We start from the raw sequence: 15,635 nt of genomic DNA, 5'->3' as shown, positions 1-15,635 counted from the left end.
CTTCTTGCCCTTTGTGCTATTGTCTGTGCCCAATAATGTTTGTACCTGTCACGACTTCAACCGAGGCAGGCTCTCCTTCCCGTTCGGGTGGCGCTCGGCGGTCGTCGTCACCGGCCTACTAGCTGCCACTGACTCTTTTTCCTCCCCCTCCTTATGTGTTGATTTGTATCACCTGTGTTTAGTTAATTGTTTATTAGTGTGGCTTTATTAGTCAGCCAGCCCGTACGCTTCTTTGTGCGGGATTGTTACATTGTAGCTTTTTGGATTTCGGGAGTGGAGATTATTATTGTGGACTGGGTTTGTTTATCGTGTCGTTGGACCGTTGTGTGACACCCAGTACGTCCGTGTTGGACATTTTGTTTGCCAGTTGGGTATTAAAGACTCAACATATTGAAGCTCCGCTGTTCCTGCGTCTGACTTCGCACCTCCCCGACACCCAGGTCGTTACAGAATCCCGCACCAACCATGGAGTCAGCAGGAGCAGCAGCCAACCCTCTCCCATCGATGGAGGAACGGGTTCTCCACCACACCACCGTCCTCCATCGGATCGGATCAGCCATGGACCAGATGATGGAGAGAATGGAGCGATGGGAGAGGAGTGGGCTCCTCTCTCCACCTTCGGCTCCCCCTCCTCAGGACTCTCCATCCCCCGGCTCCAGCGCGCTCCGTCTTACGCTCCCGAGGGATTATGATGGAGCGGCGGCAGGGTGCCAGGGGTTTTTACTCCAGCTGGAGCTATACCTGGCCACTGTTCGCCCCACTCCCTCGGGAGCGGAGAGGGTGAGTGTCCTCGTCTCCTGCCTAACGGGTCGTGCTCTGGAGTGGGCCAACGCAGTCTGGAATGGCCCGGACTCAGCGAAGGAGCACTACCCGGAGTTTACCCGTCGTTTTCGTGCCGTGTTCGACCACCCCCCAGAGGGCCGAGCGGCGGGTGAGAGACTGTTTCATCTTAGGCAGGAGAAGAGGAGCGCACAGGATTTCGCGCTGGAGTTCCGGACCTTGGCCGCGGGATCAGGGTGGAACGACAGGGCCCTTATTGACCACTACCGGTGTAGTCTCCGGGAGGACGTCCGCAGGGAGCTAGCGTGTCGGGACATCGCTCTTTCTTTGGATGAGCTTATCGACATGTCCATCCGACTGGACAATCTGCTGGCTGCCCGCGGGCGTTCGGAGAGGGTCCTGTGCGTTCCACCACCCAGCGCCCCGGCTCCCATCCCAATGGAGTTGGGAGGGGCCGCGCCTAGGGGTACCAGAGGAGGAGGCCTCCCCTGCACCAGCTGTGGTCGGAGAGGACACACGGCCGATCGGTGCTGGGGGGGTCTGTCTGGGAGTCGAGATGTCAGGCGGAACGCTTCTCGATCACCCCAGGTGAGTCAGCACCAAACTCACTCAGAACCCCCTGTTGGTCACATGTTTGTCTCTCTTTTTTCCTTTATTTTTCCCCCTCTTCCCAGCATAGGGCACTAGTCGATTCAGGTGCAGCTGGGAACTTTATGGATCGCGGACTCGTCCGAGAGTTGGGCGTTCCGCTGGTGCCGATAGATTCTCCCTTTCCCGTGCACTCCCTAGATAGCCGGCCATTAGGGTCAGGGGTGGTCAGGGAGGCCACAGTTCCCCTGGACATGGTGACGCAGGGGAATCATAGGGAACATATCAGTCTCTTTATTATTGATTCGCCTGCGTTTCCAGTGGTGCTGGGTATTCCCTGGTTGGCCCGGCACAATCCCAAGATTTCGTGGAGACAGGGGGTTCTCCAGGGGTGGTCAGAGGAGTGTTCTGGAAGGTGTCTGGGAGTTTCCATTGGTGCCACGTCGGTGGAGAGTCCAGACCAGGGTTCCACGGTGCGCATTCCCCCCGAGTATGCCGATTTGGCAATCGCTTTCTGTAAAAAGAAAGCGACGAAATTACCACCACATCGACCGGGTAGGGATTGTGCGATAGATCTCCAGGTTAACGCTGCACTTCCCAAGAGTCACGTGTACCCTTTGTCCCAAGAGGAGACGTTGGCTATGGAGACATATGTCGCGGAGTCTCTGGGACAGGGGTACATTCGGCCCTCCATCTCACCCGTCTCCTCGAGTTTCTTTTTTGTGAAGAAAAAGGAGGGAGGTTTGCGTCCGTGTATTGATTATAGAGGTCTAAATGCCATCACAGTGGGGTTTAGTTACCCACTACCTCTCATCGCTTCGGCGGTGGAATCATTTCACGGAGCGCAGTTCTTTACAAAACTGGACCTCAGGAGCGCGTACAGTCTGGTGCGTATTCGGGAGGGAGACGAGTGGAAAACCGCATTTAGTACCACATCGGGCCACTATGAGTACTGCGTCATGCCGTATGGGTTAAAGAATGCTCCAGCTGTTTTCCAATCCTTTGTAGACGACATTCTCAGGGACCTGCACGTGCAGGGGGTAGTTGTGTATATCGATGACATTCTGATCTACTCAACTACTCAAGCCGCGCATGTATCTCTGGTGCGCAAAGTGCTTGGCAGACTGCTGGAGCATGACCTATACGTCAAGGCTGAGAAGTGTGTGTTCTCCAAACAAGCCGTCTCCTTCCTGGGTTATCGCATTTCCACCTCGGGGGTGGTGGTGGAGAGTGACCGCATAAAGGCCGTGCGTAATTGGCCGACTCCAACCACGGTGAAAGAGGTGCAGCGGTTTTTGGGTTTTGCCAACTACTACCGGAGATTTATCCGGGGTTTTGGTCAGGTAGCGGCTCCCATTACCTCACTGCTAAAGGGGGGCCCGGTGCGGTTGCGGTGGTCAGCGGCGGCGGACGGAGCTTTCAACAGGTTGAAGGCTCTGTTCACGGATGCTCCCGTGTTGGCGCATCCGGATCCCTCTTTAGCATTCATAGTGGAGGTGGACGCGTCCGAGGCTGGGGTGGGTGCCGTGCTATCACAGCGCTCGGGTACGCCACCAAAACTCCGCCCCTGCGCTTTCTTCTCTAGTAAGCTCAGTGCAGCGGAGCGTAACTATGATGTGGGGGATCGGGAGTTGTTAGCGGTGGTCAGGGCTCTGAAGGTGTGGAGACACTGGCTTGAGGGGGCTAAGCACCCCTTTCTCATTTGGACCGACCACCAGAATCTGGAGTATATTCGGGCAGCTCGGAGACTGAACCCGCGTCAGGCAAGGTGGGCCATGTTTTTCACCCGGTTTAGGTTCACGTTGTCCTACAGACCCGGCTCCCAAAACGTAAAGGCTGACGCACTGTCTCGCCTTTACGACACGGAGGAGAGGACCACTGAGCCCACTCCCATCATCCCCGCCTCGAGGCTGATAGCACCAGTGGTATGGGAGGTGGACTCGGACATCGAGCGGGCGTTACGGGCGGAACCCGCGCCTCCTCAGTGCCCGGCGGGCCGTAAGTACGTACCGTTTTGTGTTCGGGACCGACTGATTCGGTGGGCTCATGTCCTACCCTCCTCGGGTCACCCTGGGGTGACGAGGACAGTGGGGAGCCTTCGGGGAAGGTATTGGTGGCCTACCTTAGCTCGGGACGTTAGGGTTTATGTCTCCTCCTGTTCGGTATGCGTTCAGAGTAAGGCTCCTAGGCACCTTCCTAGAGGGAAGTTGCAACCCCTCCCCGTTCCACAACGGCCATGGTCTCATCTGTCCGTGGACTTCCTGACCGATCTCCCCCCTTCTCAGGGAAACACTACGGTTCTGGTAATTGTGGATCGGTTTTCTAAATCCTGCCGTCTCCTCCCGTTGCCCGGTATCCCTACTGCCCTACAGACTGCGGAGGCCTTATTCACTCACGTCTTCCGGCACTACGGGGTGCCGGAGGACATCGTTTCTGATCGGGGCCCCCAGTTCACGTCCCGAGTATGGAGGGCGTTCATGGAGCGTCTGGGGGTCACGGTCAGCTTGACTTCCGGTTTTCACCCCGAGAGTAATGGGCAGGTGGAGAGAGTGAACCAGGAGGTGGGTAGGTTTCTGCGGTCCTATTGCCAGGACCGGCCAGGGGAGTGGGCGAGATACATTCCCTGGGCCGAGATGGCCCAGAACTCACTACGCCACTCCTCTACTAATGTGTCCCCCTTTCAGTGTGTGTTGGGGTACCAGCCGGTCCTGGCACCATGGCATCCGAGCCAGACCGAGGCTCCTGCGGTGGAGGAGTGGGTACAGCGCTCCAAAGAGACCTGGAGGGCCGTCCAGGAGTCCCTTCAACAAGCTACTAGGAGGCAGAAGAGGAGCGCTGACCGCCACCGCAGTGAGGCTCCCGTGTTTGTACCGGGGGAAAGGGTCTGGCTCTCGACCCGAAACCTACCCCTCCGCTTGCCCTGCCGGAAGCTGAGGCCGCAGTGTGTAGGGCCCTTCAAAGTCCTGAGGAGAATAAACGAGGTGTGTTATCGATTAAAACTCCCTTCCTATTATCGTATTAACCCCTCGTTTCATGTGTCTCTCCTCAGGCCGGTGGTAGCTGGTCCCATGCAGGACGGTGAGGTGCCGGAGGTCCCTCCCCCCCTCTGGACATCGAGGGGTCCCCGGCGTACACGATACGGGCCATTCTGGACTCGAGACGCCGGGTGAGGGGCCTGCAGTACCTCGTGGACTGGGAGGGGTACGGTCCGGAGGAGAGGTGCTGGGTACCGGTGGAGGACATTTTGGATCCATCTATGTTAAGGGATTTCCATCGCCTCCATCCGGATCGCCCCGCGCCTCGTCCTCCGGGTCGACCTCGAGGCCGGTGTCGGCGCGCTGCGGGAGCCGCGCGTCAGAGGGGGGGTACTGTCACGACTTCAACCGAGGCAGGCTCTCCTTCCCGTTCGGGTGGCGCTCGGCGGTCGTCGTCACCGGCCTACTAGCTGCCACTGACTCTTTTTCCTCCCCCTCCTTATGTGTTGATTTGTATCACCTGTGTTTAGTTAATTGTTTATTAGTGTGGCTTTATTAGTCAGCCAGCCCGTACGCTTCTTTGTGCGGGATTGTTACATTGTAGCTTTTTGGATTTCGGGAGTGGAGATTATTATTGTGGACTGGGTTTGTTTATCGTGTCGTTGGACCGTTGTGTGACACCCAGTACGTCCGTGTTGGACATTTTGTTTGCCAGTTGGGTATTAAAGACTCAACATATTGAAGCTCCGCTGTTCCTGCGTCTGACTTCGCACCTCCCCGACACCCAGGTCGTTACAGTACCAAGTTTTGTGCTGCTGCCATGTTGTGTTGCTACCATGTTGTTGTCATGTTGTGCTGCTACCATGCTGTGTTTTCACATGTTGCTGCCATGCTATGTTGTTGTTTTAGGTCTCTCTTTATGTAGTGTTGTGGGGTCTCTCTTGTCATGATGTGTGTTTTGTCCTATATTTGTATTTTATTTTTAATCCCAACCCTGTCCCTACAGGAGGCCCTTTGCCTTTTGTAGGCCATCATTGTAAATAATAATTTGTTCTTAACTGACTTGCCTAGTTAAATAAATAAAGGTTAAATAAATACAAAATACATAAATTATCTCATTGACCTCCGAACAAAAACTCCTAGCTTGGTGAGAGAAATAAACGAATAAACGCCACCTGCTGGAAACCACCGATTTTGTGCTCAGTCCCTCCTGCTTTGTCTCTTCGTCTATGGCAACATACATTGCTGAGGACTGAGGAGGTGTCCGGTCGAGAGAGCAGGGACCAGAGGGCGTAGTGGAGAGGAGAGAGCTCAGGGGGTGGACAGTGGGTACTGTGCTTTACCGATCGACTGGACTTGTCAGGGGGCGTTTGGAGTTTAAACAGCGAAAACAACGAAATAACATCTCTCCTGTTTTCATATACCCGACAATTGTCGGACGGACACATTTATCTCTGTCGAACTCTCTATGGCGCTTCCGGACGCCGCTTCAACACTGAGTAGTTTAGGTACTGGCAATGTGCATTAATCTCAAGTGAATGCATTATTTTCCTGCTATGTGTAGTTTCACACTGTTGTGAATGTGACAATGCAGTATTTGCCGTGGAATTTCTTTCGGATGAGCTACGGTGAAGAGGCAGAAACACGCCTATTATAGAGGGCAATCACCGCGCCAAACCAACAGAAACAACGTCCAGAATTTGGTCAGAGAACATTTTCCATCTGCTCACCTGCTGATTTGGTTTACCTACAATAACAATGGGGTAAGTTTGTGTAATAGCCTACAATCACATGAATGAGACTGGCTTTGATTGACTAAGCTATTTGGTATTCATCTGTCCAAATCAAATCAAATTCTATTAGTCACATACGCATATTTAGCAGATGTTATTGCAGGTCTAGCGAAATGCTTGTGTTCCTAGCTCCAACAGTGCAGTAGTATCTAACAGGTCACAACAATACACACTAATTTAGTAAGTAAAAGAAAGGTATTAAGAAATATATACATATTAGATCGAGCAATGTCGGAGTGGCATTGACTAAAATACAATAGAATAGAATACACTATATACATATGAGATGAGTAAAGCAGTTTTTAAACATCATTCATTCTTCTGGATTTAATTTACAATGTAAAGGGATTGTTATTTATCAGAGACTTATATTACAAATCTGACTCGACAAGCAAAGCATCGCCATGCCTTTGACATGCAATGCAGCAATGATGGCCAAGATCATTCAAATTGTAGCCTACCATAATATTATACTGAGAATGTGTTCCAAATTGGTGGAATGCATTTTGTTATCGCTTGTCATGATTAATCTCGATCAGCAGCCTACCTGTTCTATGATAGATATTAGTCACTGTCATAAGTTATTCCGTAACACACCAGTCAGTGGAGGCTGCTGAGGATGAGGATGGCTCATAATAATGTCTGAAACGGCGTTTATGGAATGGCATCAAACATATAGAAACCATGTGTTTGATATCACTCTACTTATTCTGCTCCAGCCTTTACCACGAGCCCGTCCTCCCCAATTAAGTTGCCACTAACCTCCTGTGACACCAGTACATAGCAATATATATATAGCAATATAATTATATGAGCTATTTGTTGTTATGTAGGGTTAGGGGTGAGGGTTTGTGAGAAGGATCATATCTATGGTTAGAAAGTGTCGTCTTCATCCAATAATGTCTATCAAACACATATCCACTTCTGGTCAGTGAGGACACCAAAAACGAATGTGCCATTCTATACCAACCAGGATTATAGTGTTAATGCTCTGTAAAGTAAATAGCTCTGTGGTTATTGGTTGGGATTGAGATATAATGGTATGGTACAGGCATCAGCACAACTCTTGTATCCACTATTCATATTGGTAAATGACTTGATCTTTCACATTCACATCCTATTCCTAGTCTCCTTCCTTCTCTCCTCATGTTGCCTCACCAGGCATGAGATGTGAATTGAAAGACTAGGGGGGAAGCAGAAGGGATAGGGTTAGGCAAGAGAAGGGTAGGGCCTTGGGGTGAAATATCGAGAAATGGGAATGGAACCAGGCTATTCATCCCCCAAAGGAAAGTGAAAGGGGGATACCTAGTCAGTTGTACAACTGAATGCGTCTTCCGCATTTAACCCAACCCCTCTGAATCAGGTTCAGCCACAGTCTGTGATGAAGCACTCTTAATTACACAGAGCAGAAGGGTCCGTTGTGGTATTTAGCCCTACTATTGTTCACCTATGAGTACGGTTAAGACTAGTGTAGACTGAGTGAAGGAATTTGAATGCCAGTCTGTCCCCCCTACGCACACACAGGACACACCAACTCTGCTGGTGACTATGTTTCCGTTACACAACTGCATCAATGATTTAATTAATCCACAATGGTTTTGATAATGAGATCCAGTCCACGCACGCCCAGGCCCAAATCAATTACATTTTTCTTTATTTCTCAGGGTATTTACATGAATTCACGACAGTCACAATGCACTGCACTTCTCAGGACTTGACTGTACTCCTATATCTGGAGTGTGCTGTATCTGTATGTGTGTGCGTGTGCATACATGTGTGTGTGATCCTGCTCTGAACCACAGACAGCTGTGGTACTTCTAATCTAATGATGCTGTAACTGTAACCACGCTCAGCTGTGTGTGTGTGTGTGTGTGTGTGTGTGTGTGTGTGTGTGTGTGTGTGTGTGTGTGTGTGTGTGTGTGTGTGTGTGTGTGTGTGTGTGTGTGTGTGTGTGTGTGTGTGTGTGTGTGTGTGTGTGTGTGTGTGTGTGTGTGTGTGCCTCTATTATCTGTGTTGTTTGATTGTACCCATGCTCAGCTGTGAGGGTCATGGGAGCTAGAAGAATGTCAAACTCTCCTCTGTAAGTGCAGCAGAAAGAGCTGTCTCTGCCTCTGGCTGTCCTACAGTAATGTTATAATGTAAAGTTCTCTGACAAAGTAATATTTCACCCTAAACATTCTGGCACACAACCAAACAACTTGCAGCTATAATGGTAATGGGAGAGGGAGAGAAGATACATTACTGTTGGACAACAACTGAAAGTGAACATAGACACCTTTCCATAAAAAAGTGAACATAAACACTTTTTTTGTTTGACCCACGCAAACGTGATGAAAGACATAACTGAAACAGGAACCATTTTGCCATGATTTATGTGTACAGTGGATATATACCAATAAATGTGATATTGGAGAATCTCTCTCACTGATTGATTGTACAGTGTGTACACACATAATATTATATTATGATTTCAGTGTGTGAGTGTGTAATATGGGGGTTAGATACATGTTTATTTTGTCATTATAAAGAACATATTTTATTAACAATGGCAACACTGCCATGTTGGTCTGAGCCTTGCGGTTAGAAAAACACATTAGTGTCAGACTTTAGGCTGTCGCAGATGCAGCTGCCCCGACTTCACTCCTTGACTTTCGTCTACAGTCAGTTGCTTTAGCGTTACCACTCAAACAGGTCCAAGGTCCAATATCCGTGGTGCTGTTCATGGCAATGTCATCTTCCTGAGTCCACCTTTAAATTATAAAGTCAATCTCAATGTGACCCGCCTGAATTAGAAGCTTGAAAATCCAATTCAAATGTTTTTTTTCAAAACGCCATTCGACCCCCCCCCCCCCCCCCCAAAAAAAAAGTACAACTGAATATAATTCATGATGTTAGTATAATTTTTTGTTCGTTTTGGAATCAAAGTTACAAGTTTCTGTATAGGTTTAGTTTTTCAAATGGATTTGTTAATTATTTTATTTCAGTTTTCGTTTATTATAATACCGTTGGTCATAACACATTACTCCCGACTGACACAAGCAAAAACTCTTACATAAATGTAGCAACCGACACCTAAACATTAGCAATCTGACATGCTTTATTGCATGGAAACAAGACTATTTTTCAGTCTGATCGACTGTAACCTACAAACAGTTGATCAGCCTACTATGCGCCTTGTCCCTCTGGCCAGTGTAAATTAAGCTGTAACATTGTGTATTTTTAGACCATTTGTTTGTGAGAATGTGAATGGGATCAAATTGGGTTTATATTCAAACTTGGGCTGACTAGGCTACCTAGACATTTTCAATCCAAAATTATTAACTGGATAGTTTGCATAGACTGTGAGTACATTTTTTATTAGGCCTATAGTTGCGTAGGGCAGGACTACACGATGCAAACCTGCATAAAGCAAACTCAGCCCTGTGAGATGTATTGTCCAATCATGTTGCTTTCTCTGTGTCTGTGTGTAGGAAACTCCCCTATTCCTCCTTTAAAATATAATTAATATCAACAAGTACAAGGTTGCTGCAGTTTGACAGAGTTTTTTCATCCTCCCAAAGGCCAGGAGTTTTTCCAGGATTTGTTTTAAAACCATGTGACCTGATCAGAAAAACTCTGGTTCCATCATAGCCCATATTAAACCTTTTTACAACAGATTAATCATGTCATAGCGTATAAGGTCCGGATTTTTACCTGGTTAGATTACAAGATCAGGGAAAACTATGGGCACCAGAATTCTTTACACCAAACCACTCTGGTAACTGTGTGAGAGTTAATATTGCTGCAGTATGTTCAGGTCATATTCTGGGTGTTTCACTGTTTTCCCATATCACATATCGTGTCTCAGGTTAATCACCAGTGTAATTTTTCAGAGACAGACAGGCAGTTCACTGGGGGTCATGGACAATGTTCCCTCTAAGCTGATAGAGACGGTTTGGGATGAGTTGGACCGCAGAGTGAAGGAAAAGCAGCCAACGAGTGCTCAGCATATCTGGGAAATTCTTCAAAACTGTTGAAAAAACATTTCAAGTGAAGTTGGTTGAGAGAATGCCATCTTGAAGATGGAAAGAACAGCTCAAATAAGCAAAGGGAAAAGACAATCCATCATTACTGACTGACATGAAAGTCAGTCAATCAGGAAAATTTCAAGTGTGCAGTCGCAAAAAACATCAAGCACTATGATGAAACTGGCTCTCATGAGGGTCGCCACAGGAAAGGAAGACCCAGAGTTACCTCTGCTGCAGAGGATGAGTTCATTAGAGTCAACTGCACCTCAGATTTCAGCCCAAATAAATGCCTCACAGAGTTCAAGTAACAGACACATCTCAACATTAACTGTTCAGATATGTGTGAATCAGGCCTTCATAGTCGGATTTCTGCAAAGAAACCACTACTAAGGACGCCAATAAGAAGAAGAGACTTGCTTGGGCCAATAAACCCGAGCAACGGACATTAGACCAGTGGAAATCTGTCCTTTGGTCTGATGAGTCCAAATTTGAGATTTTTGGATCAAACCGCAGTGTCTTTGTGAGACGCAGAGTATGTGAACGGATGATCTCCGCATGTGTAGTTTTCCAAATCATGGGATATGGGGGGGGGGGGGGGCAGTGAGATACCCAGTGGGTTGGACGATACCCTTTTTGTCAATTATCTTGAAAAAACATACTTTAAAAACTGGAAATCAACCAATCCTCCATCATTAAGACAATGGAAAAAACATATCCTTTATTATCTAAAATTGAGAGTGTTGGCGACGGAGAGAAACAAAATTGTGAAATTTGAGGACATGTGGCGGAGAGTAGTGCATAGGGGTTAGAACAGGTGGGTCTGGGCAGGAGTGATGTTGTTGACGTTTGTGTGAGTATGAATGTTGTATTTTGTATGTTTATATTTTGTTTTAAAAATATATATAAGTAAAATATATTTTTAAATTATAAGCTCTTACATCGGCCACGGACAGCATGATCATACAGTCATCCAGAACAGTTGGTGCTCTCACGCATGGTTCAGTGTTGCTTGCCTCAAAGTGAGCATAGAAGACATTTAGCTCGTCTGGTAGGCTTACGTCACTGGGCAGCTCATGGCTCGGTTTCCCTTTATAATCTGTGATGGTTTGCAAGCCCTGTCACATCCGACAAGCATCAGAGCCGGTCTATTAGGATTCGATCTTAGTCCTGTATTGATGCTTTGACTGTTTGATGGTTAGTTGGAGGGACAGCTCTAGCCTTTAACTCAGTGTGGATGTTGCCTGTAATCTACTGCTTCTGGGTGGGATATGTAAGTATCTATGGTCACTGTGGGGACGACATCGTCAATTAACTTTTTAATGAAGCTGGTGGTGGGTGTTGTAAACTCCTCAATGCCATCGGATGAGTCCCGGAACATCTTCCAGTCTGTGCTAGCAAAACAGTCCTGTAGCTTAGCATCCGCTTCATCAGACCACTTCTGTATTGAGCGCGCCACTGGTACTTCCTGTTTGTTTTGTTGTGAGCAGGAATCAAGATTGTTATGGTCAGATTTGTCATATGGGAGAGCTTTTTATGCGTTTCTGTACTTGGAGTAAAGGTGATAGAGTTTTTTCTCGCCCTTTAGTTGCACAGGAGACATGATGGTAGAAATTAGGTAAGACGGATTTCAGTTAAAATCACTGGCCACTAGGAGCACCACCTCTGGATGAGCATTTTCTTGTTTGCTTATGGACCTATACAGCTTGTTGTGTGAGGTCTTATTGCCAGCATAGGTTTGTGGTGGTAAATAGATAGCTACAAAAAATATAGATAAACTCTCTTGGTAAATAGTATGGTCTACAGCTTATCATGAGGTATTCTAAATCAGGTGAGCAGAACCTCCTTAATATTAGCAAATACACACACCACCACCCTTGAGCTTACCCGACACTGCAATTATGTTCTGCCGATGCATAGAAAACCAGCCAAGTTCTGAAAAACATAAGATAAAACAGTTCTTCAGGTCCCGTTGATAAGATAGTCTTGAACGTCGCTAGCTCAGTTTTTTCTCCAGTGATTGTACACTGAACAAAAATATAAACGCAACATATGAAGTGTTGGTCCCATATTTCATGAGCTGAAATAAAAGATCCCAGAAATTTTACAGACGCGCAAAAAACGTATTTCTCAAATTTTGTGCAGAAATTAAGTTACATCCTTGTTAGTGAGCATTTCTCCTTTACCAATATAAATCAATCCACCTGACAGGTGTAGCATATAAAAAGCTGATTAAACAGCATAATCATAATTGCTGGGTACAATAAAAGGGTCACAGATGTCTCAAGTTGAGGGAGCGTGCAATTGGCATGTTGACTGCAGGAATGTTCACCAGAGCTGTTCCCAGAGAATTGAAAGTTCATGTCTCTACCATAAGCCGCCTCCAACGTTATTTTAGAGAATTTGGCAGTACATCCAACCGGCCTCATAACCTCAGACCATGTGTATGGTGTCGTGTGGGTGAGCGGTTTGCTGATGTCAACGTGCCCCATGGTGGCGGTGGGATTATGGTCCGGGCAGGCATATGATATGGACAATGAACACAATTGCATTTTATCAATTGTAATTTGAATGCACTATTTTTTTTAAACAAAATTGTAGGGGATAGGGTCCCAAAGACCCTACCCATTATTGATTAAGGGGACTTTAAGATTCATATGTTTTGCTGCAGGCCTTATAGATACTGTTGCTATGTGTCTAAAACTCGGCCACTATACGTTGCACAAGCCATCTATATACATCTTTGTGGTTAAGCTACAAGAGTGTGCTTGCAGGTCTGAGTCAGATCAAAACTAGATAAAGAGTTGTAACCACTGTCTGGTTTTGACATTTTGATCTTGTGTGACAGTGGACAATGCTAATGAATTCAGAGAAGCTACTGTACTAGGTTACTTTATAAGGTAACCTCAGTTTATTGCTGTATACATACATTGACGTACTGTATGTATAAAATCACATGTATAAAATCAGCTGCGCCCTTAGGTGGGTTGCAGAACTTACTCTGAAACATACAAGCTGTGTTTCCATTGTCAGTGTCACGCCCTGGCCTTAGTTATCTTTGTTTTCTGTATTATTTTAGTTAGGTCAGGGTGTGACAGGGGGGGATGTTTGTGTGTATTTGTCTCGTCTTGGGTGGTTGTATTGTATAGGGGGTTTTGTTGAGTGTATGGGGTTGTGTTCAGTATAGATGTTTAGGAAAGTCTATGGTTGCCTGGTTTGGTTCTCAATCAGAGACAGCTGTTTATTGTTGTCTCTGATTGGGAGCCATATTTAAGGCAGCCATAGGCATTAGGCTATTGTGGGTAATTGTCTATGTGATGTTGCATGTTTGCACTCAGTATTATAGCTGTCACTTTTGTATTGTTTGTTAAGTGTTCTTCGTTATTAAAAAGGAAGAATGTATTTCTCTCACGCTGCGCCTTGGTCCACTCTTTCACCAGAAGACGATCGTGACAGTCAGCTTCTGTCTGCAATTGCATAAATAAAGGTTTAATTGATTTACTTAAAGAAGATTTTGTCTGACTGCTGATTTCACCAATAAGCCAATGATTGACAAGGAACAAGGAACAAGGAACCTACCCCGACAAAATCCTGAGGCCTATTGCGAGGCCCATTTTTTTAAGGTACAGTATTTGTGACCAACAGATGCATATCTGTATTCCCAGTCACGTGAAATCCATAGATTAGGGCCTAATTTATTTATTTCAATTGACTGATTTCCTCATATGAACTGTAACTCAGTAAAATCTTTGAAATTGTTGCATGTTGCATTTATATTTTGTTCAGTATACATTTGCCAATAGAACAGAGGGTAGAGGCGGATTATTTACTTGTCGCCGTAGTTTCATCAGGGTACAAGCCGGTCGGCCTCTACATTACCATCTCTTTCTCTTCCGAGTGTCAGGGATTAGGGCCTGGTCCGGGGTGTTCTGTGCTGCCGACTAATTGAAGTAGAAATCTTCAGAGTGGATGAACTGCCTGCTACCGGACACCCCCACTCTTTGACTGGAAGGACAGCGAGTGCGCAAATTTGTTTGAGTGAATTGTTTGTCGTAGACAGTTAAGTTTAACAGGCTAGAGTCTATTTTGTTTAATAAAAAAGGATTGGGTGTATTTACAGATATTTTCATTCTCCTCTACACCACAGGGTGGACGCCGCACCAATGTGTCACCGCCATGTCAACACTGCTTGACTTAATGGCCAATGCCTTCCAGGGACCCCTCCCCGAAGAAGTATCCCACTCCCCTGGAAGATAGAGCAAGACTGGGGCTTCTGGTGGATTTAACGTATTGTAGTGTAACCAAATATGCTGCCCAACAATGGAAGCACGTCACCTGCTGTTGGCCAAATTAAGGGAAGCGGCCTGTGATGAGTTGGGCTTCTTTGGCGTTGGGAAGCCAGACCCAAATTCAGTTGTTTAACAGCTACGTCACCTATCCGGATTCCTTCCCAGGGGGATTCTACCTCAGACTCGGATCCTCCACGTTCCCGGGAGGACTATGCCTCAGACTCGGATCTCTTACTGGACCTCGAGGGTGTCTGATGCACCGGCTCCTCCATCAGCCACAATGGGTTTTGTGGCTGGTTCAAGGAGCAAGAACTGCCGGACCTCCTCTGCCATTTCACCAGCCATTATCATCAGCAGCTCTATGGTGAGAATCTCGGTTCCAGGGGGAAAATCCCAGTGCTATCCTGGTGCACGAGTACAGGACATTACTAGGCTGTTTCCTATCGTTCTACTACAGCTGCTGTGGACTGACACTGTCGTCATCCATGTGGGGTCAAATTACATTAGGAGGGCTAGCTCTGACCTGCTGAAACTGGATTTTAAAGAACTGATTCAACCTCTAAAGACTCCAAAAAGCAGCCGATTATTTCAGGCCCTGTGCCATCACTCAGCTGCGGGAGCGAAAGAGTCAGCAGGCTACTGGCATTACACATCTTTCTAAAAGACTATTGTAGCTCTGTTGGCATAACTTATAAAAGATACTTCAACACGTTTTGGAAAGTTTTATTGGTCAAACTTTTATTGGTCACACACCTGATTAGCAGATGTTATTGCAGGTGTAGCGAAATGCTTGTGCTTCCAACAGTGCAGTAATATCTAACAAGAAATTACACAACATATACCCAATACACACAAATCTATGTAGAAATTAATAAAGACTGTATACATATATGGACGAGCGATGTCAGAGCGGAACGGACTAAGATACAGTAGAATTGTATTGAACACAGTATGTAAATATGAGATGAGTAATGCAAGATATGTAAACATTATTAAAGTGACTAGTGTTCCTTTTCTTAAAGTGGCCAGTGATTTCTAGTCTATGCCTATAGGCAGCAGCATCTAATGTGCTAGTGATGGCTGTTTAACAGTCTGATGGCCTTAAGATAGAAGCTGTTTTTCAGTCTCTCGGTCCCAGCTTTGATGAACCTGTACTGACCTCGCCTTCTGGATGATAGCGGGTGAACAGGCAGTGGCTCGGGTGGT

General features: G+C 46.7%; 1 protein-coding gene across 1 annotated transcript in view; it reads left to right on the top strand.

Moving 5' to 3' along the window:
* Positions 1–5,574: 5,574 nt before the first annotated feature.
* homer1b (homer scaffold protein 1b) overlaps positions 5,575–15,635 on the top strand; it is a 135,393-nt gene continuing 125,332 nt past the window's right edge. Inside the window, exon 1 of the mRNA XM_071400086.1 lies at positions 5,575–6,106. Within this exon, the coding sequence (XP_071256187.1) occupies positions 6,102–6,106 (5 nt within the window). The 5' untranslated portion in view covers positions 5,575–6,101. The remainder of the gene's footprint in view (positions 6,107–15,635) is intronic.

The sequence above is a fragment of the Salvelinus alpinus genome, chromosome 5 (assembly GCF_045679555.1).
Source record: "Salvelinus alpinus chromosome 5, SLU_Salpinus.1, whole genome shotgun sequence".
Taxonomy (NCBI): Eukaryota; Metazoa; Chordata; class Actinopteri; order Salmoniformes; family Salmonidae; genus Salvelinus; species Salvelinus alpinus.
The sequence above is the reverse complement of the archived record's forward strand: the minus strand, read 5'-3'. Positions and strand labels throughout refer to the sequence as shown.